This window comes from Diceros bicornis, chromosome 22 (assembly GCF_020826845.1).
Source record: "Diceros bicornis minor isolate mBicDic1 chromosome 22, mDicBic1.mat.cur, whole genome shotgun sequence".
Lineage (NCBI taxonomy): Eukaryota > Metazoa > Chordata > Mammalia > Perissodactyla > Rhinocerotidae > Diceros > Diceros bicornis.
This window is the reverse complement of record NC_080761.1, coordinates 54,368,814-54,389,742: the sequence shown is the minus strand read 5'-3', so window position 1 is coordinate 54,389,742 and position 20,929 is coordinate 54,368,814. Positions and strand designations below refer to the sequence as shown.

Sequence of the window (20,929 nt, the reverse complement as noted above, 5' to 3'; positions counted from 1 at the left end):
TCCAGCCTGCTGGAAGGAGGGGAGGGCATGGAGTCTGGAGTGCAGGGAGGGGACAATCACAGTGTCCAGGGGAGAGGTGGTGGGGCCTGCACCCAGATGGTGGCTGAGAATGGAAGGAGGGCCTGAGGGATTCAGCTGATGCTGAGGAGGCAGACTCAGGCAGCCTGGAGATTGATTGGCTGCGTGTAGTTTTCCTTTCCGCATACTAGTGAGGCTGGGTGCCAGCACAGGATCTGCCTTTCAGGAAGGAAAAGGAGGAAGATCCCTACTCTTGCCTGGACAGAGTGGCTGGGGATGGGGGAAGTGAAAGTGTCCGCCTGCATAAATAGCCAGCACACCAGTCCCAGCCCACACACGGACCCCCAACTTGGAGCTGAACCTCGCCCACAGCTCGGGCCTCATCCTCACCCTCTACCACAGTCATGGCTCAGTCGCTGGCTCTGATCCTCTTTGTACTGCTCCTGGCCTTCTGCATCCCCCGGACCCAAGGTATCAAGAAGGGAATTGCCTAGGATGGGGGCAGGGGCTGGACAGGCCTGGATGGGAGCCTATGAGCAGCCCCGGGCTCCCTGTGAACCCCACCCTGCAGGCAGTGACGGAGGGGCACAGGACTGTTGTCTCAAGTACAGCCAGAGGGAGATCCCCGCCAAGGTTGTCCGTGGCTACCGGAAGCAGGAGCCAAGCCTGGGCTGCCCCATCCCAGCTATCCTGTGAGTGGGTGCCAGGGGGTGGGTGCCGGCTGAAGCTGAGTGGAGAGGGCATGGTGGGCAAGACTGGGAGAGGCTTGCTAACATCCGACCCCCAGGTTCTCACCTCGGAAGGACTCTCAGCCAGAGCTGTGTGCAGACCCTAAGGAGGCCTGGGTGCAGCAGCTGATGCAGCGTCTGGACAAGCCACCAGCCCCACGGAAACCAGCCCAGGGCTGCAAGAAGGACAAGGGAGCCCCCAAGTCCGGCAAGAAGGGAAAGGGCTCCAAAGGCTGTAAGAGGTGAGGAAGCCGAAGGGACAGAGAGGGAAGAGACGGGGGCCTCCACCAGCCCCTCACATCCCTCTTCTCCCCTCCCAGGACCAAGACCCCAAAACAGCCATAGCCCAGTGACCAGCCTGGAGCCCAGGAGGCCCCACCAGCCTCACCAGGGCTTGGAGCCCCAATCCAAGGGGCAAGAAGCGGGCTGGAAGAAAGGGAGGACTCAGGGCCCCAGAGCAGCCACCTGTGTGGGCCTTGCCTCACCCCTTCTCCTGCTCCAACCTCCCCCCTGTATTCCCAGCCCTACCCTGCACGGCTGAGCTACCCACACCGGGCCAGGCCCAGAGAGGGAGAGGTGGGAGAGTCTCCCAGGAAGTGTGAGAGGAGGCAGCAGGACTGTCCCCTCTGAGAAAAGGCGACCCAGAACCCGGACCTGACCTTGCTCCCCACTGCACCCTACCCCCTCCTTGTAAATACAATTCATATCTAGCTGAACAAAGAGCTGTTCCCGCTTCCTACCCAAGCATCTGTTGCTGTGTGTTTGTGTCCATGGGGAAGTCAGGGTCACTACAAGGTGGGGGTCACACACTCAGGTCCCTGCCAAGAACTAAGGCTGGCAAATTCTATATTCTCACCTACCCTAAGAGTCTCCTTGCATCCCAGGTGCCCACACCTGTGGGCAGTAGAAGGGAGGCTGACAGGCAGGGTGGGACCTGGGCTGCTCCTGGTCTCTGAGAAATCCCTCCAATGGGGAGACAGGTGACCCAGAGCACACACACCCCACAGCTCTGCAGTCCTCCAAAGCCCTCACAAGATCCCTTCCCTGATTATGTCCAGCATGCTCTCCCTCCCAGCTCTACCAGGGACTGCCTCCCCTTTCCTTGGGGCCAAGTGAATGCAAACCTCCAAGAGGTACCTCTTTGGGTGGGGCCCAGGAGGGAGGCTGGAGCCTGGTCCTGCCTATAACACAGGCAAACACAAGTTCTCCTGAAACCTTCCCTACACAGAGTTGCAGCCCTGGGAGCCCTTCAGAGCCCCATCCCTCCTAAAGACCCAGAAGGACTCCCTTCTGCCCCGATGATGGATGAAGCTCTGTCCCTGGCCTCTGCCCTTTGTTTAATGGGGCTGTGCTTTCTGTTCCCATATGGGCTTCTGGACTCCCTCAGCTTCCTTCCAGTTCGGAAAGCCTCCTCCCCTTCCCTTCTTTTCCCTTTCTCCCCTGGCTGGAACCCAGGGAATTTCAGCCCCTTTAACCTCTTGAGGCCAAGGAATAAGTCTCCTGTGGCAGGTATTTGGAACTCCAGAACTCAGATGCAAGAATCCTGCATCTTCAAATGTTCTTTCAGTGAACTTGATTTCTACTCCAAGCCCCTGTGCTGGAGTGCTGCTGAGAAATCCAACATCCTGCTCTCTTGGGATCCCATCTGCTGCAGGGATGTGCAAAGGTCATAGAAACATCAAGGCACAGGGAGGCTTCCTCTGTGCCCCACACCGTCCCATCACTGCACATCAGTCTCACCAGTGAATGCTGTGGCCCCTGTGGCCCCAGCAGCTAGGACAGTCCAGGTCCTAGACTCTCAAACTGAGTTCTGTGCCACCTTTGAGACATGTGAATTCAGCTATGAGAGCCTCTGGGCTTCGACCTGGTCACCCAGACACCCGCCAGAGCCATCTACTCAGGTCCATTGCCCACACTGGCTGGACCTGCACACCAATCCCTCCCCACTCATAAAGAACTCTCTCCAAACCCACCCTCTCCACAACCCCTCCAGAGCAGAACCTCTTCCCAGGTTTGCTTTAGACTTTCACAAAGGCAGAGAGGCCTCTGACATCAGGATGCCTCTCTCTCGGCCCTGCCAAAACCCTTGCCTGCTCTAAAGAGAAAGGAGAAACATAGGCAGAACAAACAAAACTTCATGTTTCACTAAACTATCCTGCCACGCTTGCATGCCTGGTATTTGCCTCAGGCCATGCCCTGAGCAGCCATACAACAGAGTGTTTACTCCAGCAGAGAGTGAGTGGCCACTCTCCTTGTCTGCCTTCCTCTTTGACAATGTCGTCCTGTTCTTCCTTCTTTCTGTAAAACGCGTAATTTTTAAAAATATCAAATAATACATACTCATGGTTTAAAAAAATATTAAAAAGTACCCAAAGGCTTCTTCTGAACAACCGTTTCCTGCAACTTTCAACTCTTAAGCTACTTCTTCTAGGAATTACTGCCATACGTCTAAATACTTTGTTCATATCTCTGTTTCTTGATTTCTCTATTTTGAATATTACCAACTGACTGCCTATTATCAAGAGTGGAGATTTACCTGTCTTATCAACCCTGCTCTCCTGTCACCCTAGCCTCTAAATATAGTCCTACCACTATACTTAGACCATGATCAGAACTGACGCTGTTATGACCATGTGAATATTGTTCACTGCAAGGTAGTGTACTATGCTTCCTTTTCCTTGTCACTCAGCTTTTCGTTTTTCTTCAAAGTTCTAATTGTTCTTCCTTTTTTTAAATACCTCTATCTCACCATTATCACAGCCTGAATATTTTTCAAATGCTTCATCATATTAGGACTAAAGACTTAATGTTTAAAATACACATAATAGAAGAGAATATAGTGTGTTCATAACCTTGAGGTAGAAAAGAACGTCTTGGGGCCGGCTCCGTGGCTTAGCGGTTAAGTGCACGTGCTCCGCTACTGGCGGCGTCCCACATATAGCAACTAGAAGCATGTGCAACTAGGACATACAACTATCTGCTGGGGCTTTGGGGAATAAAAGGAGGAGGAGCGGCAATAGATGTGAGCTCAGAGCCGGTCTTCCTCAGCAAAAAGAGGAGGATTGGCATGGATGTTAGCTCAGGGCTGATCTTCCTCACAAAAAAAAAAAAAAAAAGGAACTTCTTAAACAAGACATAAAAGCATAAAATACAGACCATAAGGGAAAAGATCAACACCACTAAATTCAAAGACAGGCAGGAGTTCAGGGTAAAGATGGCAAATTAGACACATACATTGATTTTCACTCCCTCCTGAGCCCCAACCAAAACTACAGGGAATATTTCTGCTGTGTGTACGTGTGTATAGGCATCAATCCACAAGGACCCAAATGGGAGAGGAGATAAAGGTAACTTTCCAGAACACTGCTGCTTAGACAGGTAAATATTTCCGGAAAAATAGGTCCAAGGCATAAAATGAAATTATAAATTTGGAAGGCTGCCAATGCCTTCCTCATGCATACAGGAAAAATATTTCAGTGAAGACTAGTATGGCAGTGTTCAACAGGAGCACAATTAATGGCATCTACTAGAAATGTAAAAAGAAAAGAAGAAAAAAATTCTAAAGATTAATCATCCCCCAAATTTACAAAATTGTCATCCCCCAACCATGTAGACTCATTATAATGAACACACATTTTCATCCTCGGGGCCAACCAGAAAATTACTAATAGCACCCTTTTAAATGATTTGATCACTATCTTCCATGAAACTACACACACACACTTCTGAAATGGTGGGCGGGCTCCTTATCAGTGTTGCCTCAGAATCTGAAGCCTCCTGCTTCCCCTGGGTCACTCCTTCCTCTGAATCCTTTAAAGGCTTCTTTGATACTAATGCAAAGGCCCGAGGGGCTACTAAGATCTCCCTGAATGACAGCTAATAGAGACATCTTAACAATCTCAGTCACAGGAAGCTGAAACTGATTCCAAACTAAGCAACCACATTTCTTAACATTCCCCCACACCTATGATACCTGGCTAGCCACCATTTCATTCTTCACTCATCAATCCAGCCTTAAGAGGGACATGATCACCAACAACAGTTAGGTTCTTTCTTTTGATATCTTCCTTGTAAAAATTAAAAATAGGGCAGTATGGGGGCCAGCCTGGCGGCACAGTGGTTAAGTTCAGGCACTTCGGCATCCTGGGTTCGCAGGCTCGGATCCTGGGTGCGGACACACAGATCGTCAAGCCATGCTGTGGTGGTGACCCACATACAAAATAGAGGAAGATGGGCACAGATGTTAGCTCAGGGCTAATCTTCCTCACCAAAAAAAATGAGGCAGTATGGAGTCACCAGCACAGCACCACTGACACACTTGCATCTTCTGCCTTGCTTTACGGCACAGCAAAGTCAGAGGGACCAGATCTATACTTGCTATTCATGAAAGCCCAAAATCAATTTGTTTCCTAGCCTTAATCATTTACCTGTGAAATTGGCTTCAGCTTCAGCTGGCCTCTTCTGTGAAGTTCTTTGTCTTTCCCACATCCAGGTGTTATTTCTCCTATTCCAGGACAAAATGATGCTGTTTTGTCCTTTGGCCTCAGTCTTGACCAATGAATTACCATTTTTACAGATGCTGAAATTGCCAAACCTGCTTTTCTAACGCCTATATCTCTAATTCTTCTCGTGATGTCTACTCTACAATTCCAGAGATCCTGCTACCTACTTCAAGAAGCTGAAAACTTCGTTTTCTTTGACATTCGTTTCTCAGTTGATGGCAAAGAAAAACACCCCAGGGAAACTCTGCTGCCACGTTCTTGGAGTCTCTTGCTTTAGAGCCATGCGTTGTGCTAATAACAGACTTCAATCTAACATTAAAAGAACACCCTACTCCACTTCGGGTCACCTGAGAAGCCGGCGCCAATTTCAACTGGGGAAAACCACCACCCAGTGAAACTCCACGCGGCGGCCGGAGCCGCGTGCCACGCTCCGCCACCAGGGGGCAGCATCGTCGCCGCGGTCCTCCGTCCGCCGAAGGCAAACTGCAGGCTTGCGGGCTGAACGTTCTGTTCTCATTTCCTTCATCTTTCTGGGATCAGTTTGAATTATTTTTAGTATTCGTCCTCAAATGTGTCTCGTGCTAGGCCACAGGTCTAGCATTTTCCGGTGTCCACTGATGAGCAGGACAAACTCCTTTTCCGCCCGTGTGCGGGTTACAGCCCTTCATCCTCCGGCGCTGAGCATGTCGCCCGGCACAGTTCGGCTCTCAATAAACCTCCGCTGAACAAAGAAACCTTTTCTTAGAGTTGGCACCGTAAACGCGGGGTTTAAGGGTTCCGCCGGTGCAGGTTATTGATGCTGCGAAGGCAGTGCCGGAGGTGATGGGACTTCCTTCGGCCTTCAAGGCAAAGCTGACGGCATGTCCTCCACGTTGGGCGCCCCGGACACAGGGCCAGCGAGGGAGACTCGGGTCGAGGGCGGAGATCAACACTCGCGGACACACGGCCTTCCCCCGCCCCGTCGTCTTGGCCTCCCGTCTCGGGCCCCTGGCGAGTGCCCGCGGGTCCAGGGCCTGAGTGCGGGGAGTGGCGGGAGGGCCGCTCACCAGGCCTGGGTCACGGCCGCTGGGCACTTCCGGGGCCCAGGCTGACCCCACGTCCCGGGGTACGGTCCCCCCACAGCCCAAGTGTCCCCTTCGGACGTCCCGCCCGCGCGCCGGGACCTGGGGGCGGATGGGACCTGCGGCCTCGGGGCCGGCGGGGGCCACCCCAAACCCAGGGACTTTGGGCCTAATGCCCTTTCCAGCCTCTCGGAGGAGCCCGCGGGGTCAGGGCCGCACCCCGCCCCTGCGAGAGCACCCCAGTCCTCCAGGGCGTCCCCCACCCTCCGCCGGAGTCACGCCCCACTCCAGAGCCTTCCTTCCCAGGCTGGGGCGCCCTCTGCAGGCCTGGAGAGGAGGGACCATCACACACACTAACGTCGAACGTCGACACACAGACACACAGACACAGACACAGACACACACACACACACACACACACACACACACACGGGTTCCAGGTACACCAGTCACGCACAGCCCCATGGACACAGCTCGGGATGCACACATTCATCCATTCAACGCTTACTGAGCATCTAGTGGAGGTCCTCTCCCACAAGCATTCACTCCCCTGTACTCCCACCTACACGGAGGACCTAGTTGACCTCCCAGGCCCAGCTGCTCCCTCCCCTGCCCCAATGGCTAAGGTGCCCTCCACCCAAGATCTCCGACCCCTGGGGCATGGATCTGGTCACACAGGGAGCAGGAAGGCTGGGCCCGCTTCTTGGAGGAGGATGGGGCTCGGCTGGGCTGAGCTGCGGTGAGCTGGGAGGAGATTTGTCCCGGCTCACACTGAACCCTGGTGAACTAGGTGGAGCAAGTAGCACACTGAGGACTGTGCGTGCGGGTGTTCAGAAACTGTTTCAAAGCCACCTCCTTGGCCTCCAACACCCCACCCCCACTGGATCGTCTACACCAATGGCTGGGGAGTGGGGGCTTTAAACCTTCCAACCACCGGCCTGTGTCCTTTCCTTTTTGCCACGATAATGGGACCATCATAACACCCTGACAGCCCCTCTTCCCTGACTCCTCTTCCTCTCCCTGACCTGTCAGTGTTGGGGAGCTCCAGGGCTTGCAACATGGACCTCTTCTATCTACACTCACCCCCTTGGAGATCTCATTGTCTTATGGCTTTAAATACCATCCACTGCTCCCCAACTCGTATCGTCAGCTAGAATCTCTCCCCTGAACTTCAGACTCGTATTACCAACTACCTACTTAACAACTCCACTGATATATCCAAAATGTAGCTTCATCTTAACAAGGCTCCTGATCTTCCCACAAACCCACTCCTCTGCAGTCATCCACATCTTGGTAAATATAACTCCACCTATCGTGTTGCTCAAGCCAAAAGTGTTGCAGTATTCTTGTGTCTTCTTTCTCTCGCATCCTGTGCTCACACAACTCAGCAAAGCCCATCAGCTCTACCTTCAAAATCGTTCCAGAATCTGACCACCTCTCACCAACTCCCAGCAACATCATGTCCTCCCTGGACTACTGCAGTAGCCTCCGACCCGGTCTCCCTGCTTCCATTCTGGCACCGCTTTAGTCTGTTCTCCATCCCGCAGCCAGAAGGAGCCTTTAAAGCAAATCAGATCATGTCACGCCTCTGTTCGAAACCCTCCAATGGTTCCCCCACCTCACTCAGAGTAAAACATAAACCCCACAACGGCCTACAAGGCCCTACACTGTCTGGCCCCTCTTATTATCTGACGGTATCTCCTACCACTCTACTCTTTGCTCACTTCCCTCCCATAACACTGGCCTCCTTTCTATTCCTCAAACACACTCTTGCCTCAAAACCTTTGCACTTGCTGTTTTCTTGACCAAGAACATCTTCCCCAGATCTTTGCGTGGCTCTCTCCCTCACCTTCTTCGGATCAGCTCTCTGCTCAAGTGTTATCAGTAAAGGCTTCCCTGACCACCCTCCCCAATACTCCCTGTCTCTCTGACCTTCTTTATTTTTCTTCATAGCACTTATTGCCACCTGACATACTATATATTTTTCTCGTTTGCTTATTATCTGTCTCCTTCACTACAATAAGAACTCTGCAAGAGCAGGAACATCTATCTGTTTTGTTTACTGCTGCATCTCAGTGCCAAGAACAGGGTCTGGAACATAGGAGGCCCTCAATAAATATTTATTGAATGAATGTGGTACAAACCCCTTGTGTATTATTATTTCATTATTTCACTCTTTGCTGCTGGTTCTCAGGATCTTTCCCAACAGGCATTCCAGGAAGACAGTATTGAAATTCTATTGAAACCTCTATGCCAGCTCTGCACTTACGCTCTTCTATCATTCAGGATGTTGGCGGGAAACAAATGCCATGCCCAAGGAGGTTTAACAGAAAAGCATTTAGTGAAGGCACCACTTACAGAGGTGAGGGCAGGGTTGGTGTAGGCAGCCACCGCACATCAGTTAGTAGAGCTCAGGCTGTCTCTCCTTCCGACAACGTTGATGTTAAATGTATGGCCTGAAATTGTGCCCACTGAGAGCACTTTCCCTTCGCCACTGTCTTTCAGGGCTACGCCTGAATGTAAGCAACTGTCTACTGCTGACTGATGCCAGCATACCTTAGAGACGCATCTGAAAATCATGACCACGCATTTTCTCCCTCTGTTAACTGTCTGTAGAAAACTTCTCTGTGAAAGCATAAGTGTCACCTGAAAAAGAAGCAGAAAACAATACAAGTAGGAATCTGAGCCACCTGCCCATGCTGTTACTCAAGCCTTCTGAAACGTCTAAGGCCTGCTCTCATACACACCACACAATGTCCATTTCATAGCAGATGCTGCTGTGCACATCCCACTATACAATTTCTTATAGATAACACCCTTAGGTCGCGTTGTCACTGGGTGAACTGTAGTCTGAGTTTTAGACCAGGGCCCTCTGGCAAATCAGGAGCTGCTTTTCAAATAGAAAATAATCCTCAGCAGAACAGGCATGGCCCTCCCCAACACCCTCTGGGTCTTTGCTGTAATTCTCCTGTTGGAGCTCCTATAGCACCCTGCTCTGCCACAGACAATTTGAAGTTCATTCGATTTATGAGTCATAAGGCCCAAGCAGCAGGGCAACTTTCCCTGGAGCCTAGACCTGCTGCAGACCCCTTCCTGGCCCTGGGCCTCATTCAGAACCGACAGCTTAGAGCTAGCCCCGATGGTCTCGTGGTTAAAGTTCTGCGCTTTCACCGCTTCGCAAACGGGTTCGTTTCCCAGTCGCAGAACCACACCACCCATCTGTAGTTGCCACACTGTGGTGGTGGCTCACACAGAAGAACTAGAAAGACTTACAACTAGGATATCCGACCATGCACTGGGTCTTTGGGGAGGAAAAAAAAAAGAGGAAGATCGTCTATAGATGTTAGTGCAGGGCGAATCTTTCCCTGCAGAAAAAAAAAACAGTCAGCTTTATGCCATGTCCGGTTAATATTTTGCAGCAGTACACCAAAATATGGTATATGTTCCCTCCAAAATACAAACTATCTTTTAAGCATTGTGCCTCTTTCTGCATGGTGAAGGTGCAACATGCCCCAGACCACTGTTGTTCAGCTCCTCCCTACCCCAGTAGCCTAGAAATTTCACCTGAATTTTTGAAGGACTTCCTTCTCTCCTTCTGGCATACACGGATCTTACCACGGCATTTAGGGTGATTGCTATTTCTTGAGCATCAGTAAGATAAGGCTATCAGTTTAAAGGACCGGTTTGATCTTCGGTGGCATATCAAGATTATCTCATGATAACCAGAGCAGGACAGTTGACACATCCCTGAGGTAAAACAGTGAAGGTGTACTGCTGTCATTCCAGTTGAAAAGGAACTGAGTTTGATGGTCTTTAATTGCCAGGTATAGAAAGAAGGCAGGTGCTACATTATTGGCTGTAACACGCTGTACCAAGGTCTTTGGCAACCTTACGTGTTTGAAGGTGCTAGAATCTTTGCAATTCCTCTAGCAACGCAGCATTGCTTTAAGTTGACTATTGTAGGGGGAATGTGATGGGGGAGGCACGGTTCAAAGGACTTCCACTTGGCCCTTCCCACCATAATTTTCCTCACTCCATGGTCAAGGAACCAGTGTGGAGATTTTGCTAATTACTAAGGATACCACTCTACATTCTGAAACCAGAGAAATAACCACTGGACAGGTCTTAGAGACGCACTGTGAGATGGACCTTGACCAAGATCCTCTATAACCTGACCTCCATAAACCCTCACTCTGACTGCTGGACCACAACGGGGATGTGAGCCCCAAGACTAATATTAACATGAGACAGTATTTAATAATCCCCCAAAGGTCTGAGTATTTTCTGTTCCCCATTCATAGTCACCCTGGCAAATGACTACAGATCTCCCCAGGGAAGGCTTAGAGCAGTGACTCTCAAATTTTAGCATACATCAGAATCACCAGAAAGGCTTGTTAAAACACACATCACTGGGCTACTGCTAGAGCTTCTGATTCAGAGGAGTTGGGGCAGACACAAGAATGTGCATTTCTGACAAGTTTCCAGGTGATGCTGATGCTGCTGGTCCAGGGACCACACTTTGAGAACCACTGACTCGGAGAAAGATTTATGGAATCCACTTGTGAAAGAGACTCAGGCCTTCCCACTCCCCACCTGATCAAGGGGCTTCAGGTCTGGGGAACTAACCTAAGTCGAGGAACTGGGTAGAAGACTGTAAATCCCCAATACAATTTGGATCAAGTTTCTCCCCACCAGGCCTAGAAATTTTCCACTTATACCAGTCAAGTAGCACATCAGTAAGCTATCTATTTCACTCCTAGGGACGCTATGATCGATTAGCTACCACCACAGATCCCTGTGGTCATAGCACCTTCATTACCACTTGTCCCTGCAGCTTATATGATAATTTCATTCACCTTACTGCTCATGGTTAGGTGCCAACATATGGCCTCTACCACTCAAGGATTCCATTATCCCCCTTGAAATAAGATTGCCCAGTCCCAAGAGGGCATCTCCCATCCTCATCTCCTGCCTACTAAAGAAGCCACTATAGTGCTTTTCAAAGAAGCCAGTAATACCCTCACCAATGCTTTTCTTATTGCCTTGGAGAAGGAAGTGTCTTTCTGGGCCCTTCAGAGATGTGTGGTTACTGGTTGCACATAACAGGTTCACTCCAACATTCCCATCTCTCTAACCTTTGTACTCCTTCCTCTACTTTGTACTCAAAGTATAGTCTGAGGACCAGCAGCATCAAGCATCACTTAGAAGTTTGTAAGAAATGCAGCAACTCGGGCTTCACCCCAGACCTACTCAATCAGAATCTACAGTTTAACAAGACCCTCAGATAAATCACATGCACCCAAAAGTACGGGGAGCAATGTTCTACAACATGCCAGTGAGGTTCTAGCATCTCAACCTCATTGATCATAGGCCACTGTGAGTCCAGGCTCCCAGTAACCAACCCAACAGACTATGAACGCCACTCCCAGGTGCTGAGCAAATACAGTAATACCCAAATCCTGGATGAGGGCACCCACATCAATAAATTTGTCCTCACTGGGCCCCAGGATTCTTCCAATACAGCTGACAAGTTCCTGCAACTTCTTCAGCATATATATTCTTGTTCTTGGAGCACATCTTGTAGATTGCTGTGTAGGTGATGTTAGAATCAAACTCTCACTATGGGCCTGGAGACTATGAGGGGTGGTCAGGGTGGGTCCCGAAAAAAAAATTCATGCCCTTTGCCAGCGAGTTACTAAACACATTTTTTATCGGAAGGAAAGGCTGGATCATTCACGGTTTGCAGGGGAACGGGGAGTGTTCTTCTGCCAACAAGGAAGGTTTAAGGGGATGTGGAGGTTCAAAACTCTCAGCTTTGTTCATTTCTGCCCAAATGGCCCCACCTCAAGTCTCAGAGCCCTACTCTCCCAACAATGCCCTTATTTGAGCACGAGGGATACGGGACAGTTGTGCATTTACCTGGTGTTGTAACTCTGCAACCCATACAATCAGGTCCTGGGCTTGATCCTCAGTCATATCTGCCATGTGGTCACATAAAATAAAGACTCCTTAAGAATTCCGTGGAGGTTATCTGGATCTCCACCTGCACCTTGAGTTAGAAGTTCATGGTCTTAACCTTATCTTTTCCTTATGTAATTTTGCTGGCACAATCAGAAATAGGCTGCCCACCCAACAATGTCTGTGATCTCCATTGGAAATCAACATTTGTGGCCATAGAGATTAAGTGCCTCAGGCGTTTTATCTCCTGATGTCTTTCCCTCCAACACTCCACCCTATGCCTCACTGGTGATAGTCTAAGTGACTGTGATGCTTCCTCATGCTCCAGGTGACTAGTGTCCTCTTTCCCCACACAATGAGATTATCCGTGCACTCATCAACTATACAAGCAATCCAATCCTAGGATCCCATTTTAGGAATCTATTTCCTGGGTACCATTTACTTCTGGTACCATTTACTGTGTCAGTCAAGATACTGGCAGGAAACACATGAAACATTCAAAAAAGTTTAACCAGAAATATCTTAATAAAGATTTAAGAGGTGGGGTCAGGATTAAGGAACCAACATGGCATGGTGAGGCCCTCAGGGTTTAGCAGTAGTGGGAAACCGCTCCTATACCAAGGCCTTAAGGGCAAGAGGAGGGAACAATGTTTCAGGAGTCTTAGAGATAGATCCATGGAGAGGAGGCAGCCCAAAAGGATCTGTGACTGTAGATGAGTGGTTCGCAAACTTCAGTATGTATCAGAGTCACCTAGAAGGTATGTTAAAATACTGATTACTCCAGTAGGTTTGGAGTACGACCTGAGAATTTGCATTTCTAACAAGCTCCCAGGTGATGCTGAGGCTGCTGTCCAAAGAACAGTCATTGAGAACAACTGCCAGAGAGAAAATGATTCACTGTCAGAATTGCAGCAAGATGAAGGACTTGGGGAATTAATGCTCCAACCTCTCTCCTACCACCCACTGATCTCCTGCTGCCACCTCCCATGGGCCAAACTCAAACAGAAGCTAGAGGGCAAGTAATGCAGTCTGTAGAGGTCAGCCTTCCAGAGAAGAAAGAGTGGAGAATGGAGGGCGGTGGGGAAACAGAGAATAATCAGAACCACCATAAACAGAAAGAGGGATAGATCAATGAAAAGATGGATGATGGATGAACTAACAAGTATCTGAATGCAAGGACAGAGTAATAATAATGGTTGATACTTAACGTGTTAATTATGGGCCAGCCTCTGAACGAAGGACTTGACTCAGATTACCTCATTTAATCCTAAGAAGTACATCTATTACCATTCCAATTTTACAGATACGGACACTAAGACACAGAAACTGGATAACTGGCAGCTGGCCACATAGCCAGCGAGTGGTGGAATCCGAATCCCAACCTGGGCATGCTGTCTGTAGAGCCTCACTCCTCTATACTGGTCTATGATCAATGCACAGCTGGCAGACAGGCAGTGGGGCAGTAGTCAAAAGTGTAAACCTGACATCAAAGACACCTGAGTTCAAGACACTTGCAGGGGGACCTTGTGCTCTGAGCCTCATTCCTTATGTGTAAACAGAGATAATAATATGATAATAATAAAAACAACTTCCTAGCTTTGATGGGAAAGTTAAGGGCCCGCCCTGTGGCGTAGCGGTTAAGTGTGCACACTCCGCTGCTGGCGAGAGTTCGGATCCCAGGCACGCACTGATGCACCGCTTGTCAGGCCATGCTGTTTTGGCATCCCATATAAAGTAGAGGAAGGTAGGCATGGATGTTAGCCCAGGGCCAGTCTTCCTCAGCAAAAAGAGGAGGATTGGCATGGATGTTAGCTCAGAGCTATCTTCCTCAAAAAAAAAAAAAAAAAAAAGGAAAGTTAAGTAAGGTAATGGTGGTAATCCTTGATCCAGAGGCTAGCACATAGTAAACATTCACAAATACCATTACTGCCAATATTATTAATGGATGGAAAGCAAGATGTCAGTAACTTATGAGGGAACCATCCCCCTGATGTTGAGTGGGTGTCCCACATATTAATTTCTCTTTTGAGGCCTTCCCTTTGGGTCTATCTCTGATCTTTCTCATAAGGATAGGAAATCACCCTCCCCCTCTGTCGATTCCTTGAAATTTGGGGATTTGTCTGAATATGAGCTGGCCAGCCCTTCTCCTTAGAAATCCCCTCTTGGTTCCCAGGATCGAGAGGAAGGGAAAGAGGAACGGGGCTATTCCAGGCCAGGCTCCCGCCAGCTGTTCGGTTGACCCAGGTGTTGGACATATGAAAACAGCAAATAGAGAAAGGGGCAGTTCTCACTGAGCTAGGAGGTTGAATCCCAGAGACCTGAGATATGGGATGTGGTACTGGGCGTCCTTCAAAGGACCATTCACTTTCAGCTCTACTTCCCAGATGATGGATGGGATGGGCAGGCACCATAATGACCCGGGAAGGCTACCCCAGTCTCCGTGGTTGTTCTGAGGGCACCAGGGAACCTTCTTCACCACCAACCGCACCGGAGAGAAGAACCACAGAGAAGAGAGTAAGGATGAGGGATAAACCTAGGGAAAGGGGCGCAACTCCTCACTCCGGCCCCCCAATCCTGACCATCACCTCTGAAGGCCAGCCCTATGGTTGATGATGCAAATGTCACCAAGGAGGTGACAGTGCAGAACCTCTCTCTGGAGCTGACAGCACAGGGTCCCCTTCTCTTGGCCAGACTACAGACTGCTTAGGTTCTCAGAACTGAAGCCAAGGAAACCAGAAGAAGGGGGAGCTGCTGAGGGGGAGGAGGGAGAGCAGTGTCAGGTTCCGTCAGAAAGAGGGGGGCAAATGGGACTCCACGGAATGGACGCATGGGAATTTCTGAGCAGAGAAAGTGAAAGTTCTGGGTCTTAAATAGGAAGCAGTTGCAGCCTCACACAGGCTCCCACACTCACATGCCCAGACACACTCACCCACTGAAAGGACGCCTCTGTGCTCCCCACTGCTCCCTCCCGCTCCCAGCCAAGTCTCAGCCTCACACAGACTCCTGCACACGCCCGGAGATTCACTCACGCTCACACACTCATTGTCAGTCCGCCTCTGTGCACCCTCCATGGCACCCCACGCAGCTGTACTACTGGCCCTCAGCCTGCTGACTCTCTCGACCTCCCCTGGTAAGGCTGAGGGGAGGCTTAGGGTGGGGGGCTAGAGGGGGGATGTCTAGATCTCAGACTGCTTGGCGCTGGACGTGAGGGACACTGTGAGTTAGGGCTGCATGTTTCAGGGAACCTGGGGGTTCCCTGTGCCCTGTGTGTGCCTGTGAGTGTGGGTGTATCTGGGACCCTGAATTCCAATGTGTGTCTGTCTCTTGGTGTATCCCAGGGCCTATGGCTGCCCCTCTCTCTGCAGGCTTTATTTCCTGCTGCCTCAGTGTCCCAGACAGAAGGAGAGAACAGTATATATTTGCTTAAGGTGGGGAGAATGGGGGACACTGAGGCAGCGCTAATTGTCAAAATATTTAGTCATTCATAAGTCCTCTAACACCGGCCTCCTGCTACCCCACCCCACCCCGTTCCCCATCCCCATCCATCCCTCACCAACGCTGTGACCATTAACTCTTAACTCTTCCTTTATGGGGAAGTTGAGAGATCCTGGAAGAGAGGTTGGGGTGATCCGGGCAACAGGAAGGCATTGTGGGGCTCAGGGCAGAGGTTGTTTACCAAACAGCTTAGAAGTACTTCAATATGTTTAGCAACCAATAGAGCCATATCGGTGCATGCTGGCTGAATATCCCCTAGCTGCCTCCACACACACACAGGCGTCCTTAATTCCAGTTAGGGCCCTGGCCTCCTCTCTTCAGGGTCCCTGTGTCCTGACACTACCTTCTTTCCCAGCTCTGGGTGGTGCTAACGACGCTGAAGATTGCTGCCTGACTGTGAACCAGCGCCCCATCCCTGGGAACATCGTGCGAGCCTTTCGCTACCTCCTCATCAAGGATGGCTGCAGAGTGCCCGCCGTTGTGTGAGTTGTGGGAGGAGCCTGTCTAGCCTCATCTCCCCATCAGCCCCTGGTGACACCCACCTCCACCTTCTTCTCCCTCTTCTCCTTGCCAAGTCCAACCTCTGCAAGGAAGCCCCTGAACAGGTTCCCAGATGTGGTCCCCAGCCTCTGCCCCTCACACCAGGGTCTGCCAGGATGGGTTCCAGACCTCCATTCTCTCTGACCTCTGACATCTGACTCCAGATTCACCATGCTGAGAGGTCGCCAGCTCTGTGCACCCCCAGACCAGCCCTGGGTGGACCGCATCATCCGGAGACTGCAGAACTCTGCAAGAAGAAGGCTGACCCTCCCAACCGTGCCTCCTCCCTCCGAGTCCCTGCCCAAGACCCCAGCCCATGACCTGGCCTCTCCTTCCTCCTCCAGAGCAAGCGCCACAGCAGTTAGTGCATGACAGCCCCATAGGGAGCCCTGTGTCTGAGAGAAGGGACGTGAATCACCGTGGCCCTGGGGAACCCCGGACTAGAAGGGAGAATCAGGCCTCCAGCTCCCCTGCACCAGACCTGACCCAGCCAGGGCGAGCCTGGAGTCCTTGTGCGAGTGAGTGAGAGTGAGGGGTTGAGTGTGGTGAGAGCACAGCTCCTCCTCGCCCAGACTACAACGCTTCCAATAAAGCCCACTGGCACCCACGGATCAGTCTGTCTGGTATCTGTTTGCTGTCTGTCCGGGAGGATCGAGATAGGAAGAGGAAATGGAATGGGAGGATCTGTTTTCCACCCTGCAGACTGAGCAACCTCTTCATCGACCTCCACCCACTCAACACCCTGTGTTCTCAGGATCAGCCCCCACAGTCAGGGCCCCACCTCATGTCTTCTCACAGCCCTCTCATACTCCATGGCTCAGCAACACTAAACCTGTGTCAGTTCCCTGAACAAGCCAAACTCTCTCATGTCTCATGGATCCAGTGTCACTGAAGGGAAGGTTGGGAACTAGCTCTCATGGCTGGGGAAGGGACAGAGGGCCCAACTCTACTGCCTGGGAGAAAATACCCACCCACCCACAACATTCTGTCTAGAACACTCTTCCCATCTGTGTCTGGATGACTCTTCCTCCAGGAAGACTTCCCTGACTCCAGGGTGAGTTAGGAGCCTCCCTCTCTCTCAAGCTCCCAGGGTCCCCTGTCCCTCTCCTCCTGCAGCACTCACCACGCTGAGTTACAATTGCTAGTTTGTTGGCCTTCCTGGACAGAGATCATGTCCGTTTTGGTTTCTACTGTCACGCTGGTGTCCAGCTTGCGACAAGGTAGCCACTCAATAAATATTTGTCTTGAGAATGAATAAATATGTGAGGAAAGGCACCACAGCCAGGGGGAGGGCCCATCTATCCCTGCAGAATCTGACCTCCAGGCCAGCCCTCCTCTCTGGCACAGTTAGTCTGGACCAGGTCCAGCCCCATCTAGGCAACCCCAGGGTCACGCTTCTCAGGGATACTGACAGACTTAGAAGCCAGAGGTCAGAGTGGGAGAGGTTCAAGAGGATGGAAGAAGGAGCAGCCAGGGAGCCAGGGAGATTCAGCATGGAGGAACCCCCCAGCAGCCCGCAGCCCACCTGGGCTCCAGGGCCAAGGAAACACTAAGGCCAGGGGCGTCACAGGGAAGGAGTCTCAGCTCTGGGAGATGAAAGTCCTGTGACTCTGGGAGCATCCCACAGGGCTGCTCTGGGAGGAGTGAGTGCCTCGTGCTTTGGAAGTCCCCTGGGGAAGCTGGCTGGCCTCCTGGCTGTGGCCCCTAACAGCCTGTCCAGCTGGAAGCAGCAAGTCTGTGCCAGAATCGCAGTCAGGACGCAGACTGAGCACCCTCGCCTGGGAAGTGGGGCCATCATTAGACCAGATATACTGCATCGGGTAACAAAAGCAGGCCTGAGCAGACCTGGGAAGCCCGGGAAGGGGAGTGGTGGTGAGGGGTTGTGCCAACCCCTCCTCACTGAGCTGAGAGCATGGCACTTTCTTCCTCCCCTCTGCTCCCAGAAGTAGGTGTTCAAAACTCAGATATCCCAGGTCTTAGAGTCACAATGAGTGGGTGGGATGTGGACAGCCTGCAGGAACAACTGCTATGGCTGGGAAGTTTGGCTCTGCTGCCTGGGGGAAATTACCCATCCATTCATGCATCCATGCATCCATCCATCCAGCTGTCTCTGCATCCATTAGACCTCCATCCACCCATCCACCCACACCTCCATCTACGCATCCATCCATTAATCCATGCATTAAGTCAGCCACCCATGGTGTTCCACAGGTCCCAACTTGGACACCCTTTGGACCGAGTGCCCTGTACACCAGCAGGCAGAGAACATAACAGGTGTGGGGGGGCACATTGCCCCAAATCCTTCTCAGTTCCCAGTGAAGCCAAGTGGAGGTCAGCCTGCCACAGAGGCAGACACAACCTCTCCCTCTGGACCCTCGGGGAACACACAGACAGAGCAGGGGAGGGGAGGGTGGGAGCCCTGAGGAAGGTGCTACCAAAACAGATGCCCCCGGACACTGCCTCTGTGACACTGCCATGGGGGGTCCAAGAACAGGTCAGGAGCTCAATGCCCAGCCCCCAACCCCACAATCCTGTTTCTGCCCCTCACTGTGCAACTCTGGGCAAGTCCCTTCCTCACTCCCCCTCCAAGGCCTTAGTTCCCCATCTGTCAGGTGAGAGCAGGAGCTTAATTTTTATGAGTCTCTCCAAACAAAGACTTGACTCCTGAATCTCAGCTGAGGTCATGTGCCCAAGTCCTAGCTGCAAAGGGGGATAGGAACACTAGTATGTGACCTTTGGGGATTCTATGACGGAAGGCAAGCTCCCAGTGACCAAGAACTAATAAAGCGGGAAATTCCTCAAACATAGAAAGGGGTTAAGGTTGTGGGCAGTCTAAAAAATGATAAACATCTCTATAGTCCACCCTATGGCCATCCAACATCAACATTCATTCTCTTCCCAAACCCTAAGCTTCTTAAAAATCTAAGAGTATTACCTAACATAATATTACTTTTGCTTATACAATCAAAAAACATTCACCCCTCCCCAAAGAGAGACTAGTCAAGCCTTAGCAATTACCACATCTGTCTTAGTCAGCTTGGGCTGCCAATAAAATACCATAGACTGGGTGGCTTAAACAACAGAAGTTTATTTTCTCACAATTCTAGAAGTTAGAAGTTCAAGTTCCAGGTGCCACCATGGTCAGTTTCTGGTGGGAGCTCTCTTCCTGGCTTGCAGATGGTCACCTTCTCACTGTGTCTTCAAGGGCAGAGAGAGCTCTCTCTATCTTCCTCTTGTTATGAGGCCACAGTCTTATCAGATTAGGGCCTCATCCTTATGACCTCATTTCACTTTAATTAGTTCCTAAAGATCCCATCCCAGACACAGTCACATTGGGAGTTAGGGCTTCAACATATGAATTCTGAGGGGAGACAATTCAATTCACAGCAAAATCCAAGATTTCAAGGTAATGTCCATTCCTCCTCTAGTTTTGTTGTAATCTCAATCTCCCTATTGGTGGTAACCACCACCAAGACACCTGATTGATCAGGATAGGCTGCATTATGCTGCAACAACAAATGCCACCCAAATCTGAGTGGCTTAATGCAACAAAATACTATCCCCCATGCATACCAAGCCTGCTGTGGGTCCAGGTGGGTCTCTAGCACAGCTGTTCCCCATATGGCGGCTCAACATTCCAGGCCGCCTTGATCTTTTGGCATGTTCCTTCATCTCAACACGTGTCTCCATGATCATTCCGGCCAGGGAAGACAGCAACGGGAACCCTTGCTTAAACGCTTCTACCCACAGATGACACATGTCACTTCTGCACACATTTCATGGGCCAAAGTGGGTCACACAGCCATGCCTAACTTCAAGGGGGCACTGTCACGAGGAGAAGTAAACCAGAATCTTGGGGACTAGTAGTGACATCACCACAACGACCTCTACTCAAGAATGGAACAGAGGAGGATGAAAGAAAAGGAGAGTCAGTTAAAGAAAGAGAGGCATTTCACAACCAGGCAGGAAATCTGGATAAGAGCCACAGTTGGTACTTCTGAAACTGGTCCTGGGGCTCAGCTGGCATTTACTACTTCCCTCCTGTACTAGTTTTCTATTGCTGTGCATCAAATCACCACAACTTTAGCGGCTTCAAAAAGTCCAAATTTATTACCTCACAGTTGCTGTGGGTCAGCAGTCCAGGTACACGTTGACTGGGTCCTCTGCTCAGAGTCTCACCAGGCTGAGCTCAGGTGTCTGCCAGGGCTGCGAGCTCATCTCAGGCTTGGAGTTCTCTTCCGAACTCACTGGGTGTTGGCAGTTGTGGTTGTAGGACCGAGGCCCTCAGTTCCTAGAGCTGCCTGCTACTCCCTGCTACACAGCCCTCTCCACAACATGGCAGTTTGCTTCTTCAAGGCCAACGTGAGAGCATCTGCTGCTGCTTCTTATCTCCAGACACCTTTTTAAAGGTCTCACCTGATTAGGTCAAGCCCACCCAGGATAATCTCCCTTTTGAGTAACTCAGAGTCAATGGATTAGGGACCCTAATTACATCTGCAAAATCCCTTCATTTTTGCCATATAGCATAACTAAATCACATGAGCGATACCCTATGATATTCTATTTACAGATCAAGAGGTCAAGGGGAACCCCTCAAAGCAAGGAGATTTTAGAGAGCATGCATACC

The 20,929-nt window shown here is 50.7% G+C and overlaps 2 protein-coding genes across 2 annotated transcripts; both read left to right on the top strand.

Moving 5' to 3' along the window:
- The first annotated feature begins 290 nt into the window (after nt 1–290).
- LOC131420190 (C-C motif chemokine 21-like) lies at nt 291–1,349 on the top strand. The gene is made up of 4 exons (XM_058566019.1): nt 291–489; nt 590–710; nt 806–988; nt 1,067–1,349. Exons 1-4 carry the CDS (start codon nt 423–425, stop codon nt 1,089–1,091), a joined length of 396 nt encoding a protein of 131 aa, XP_058422002.1. The 5' UTR covers nt 291–422; the 3' UTR covers nt 1,092–1,349.
- A 13,842-nt stretch (nt 1,350–15,191) lies between these two features.
- Nucleotides 15,192–16,676, top strand: LOC131419837 (C-C motif chemokine 19-like). Its single transcript, XM_058565355.1, has 3 exons — nt 15,192–15,397; nt 16,118–16,244; nt 16,467–16,676. Exons 1-3 carry the CDS (start codon nt 15,337–15,339, stop codon nt 16,672–16,674), a joined length of 396 nt encoding a protein of 131 aa, XP_058421338.1. The 5' UTR covers nt 15,192–15,336; the 3' UTR covers nt 16,675–16,676.
- Nucleotides 16,677–20,929: the final 4,253 nt, after the last annotated feature.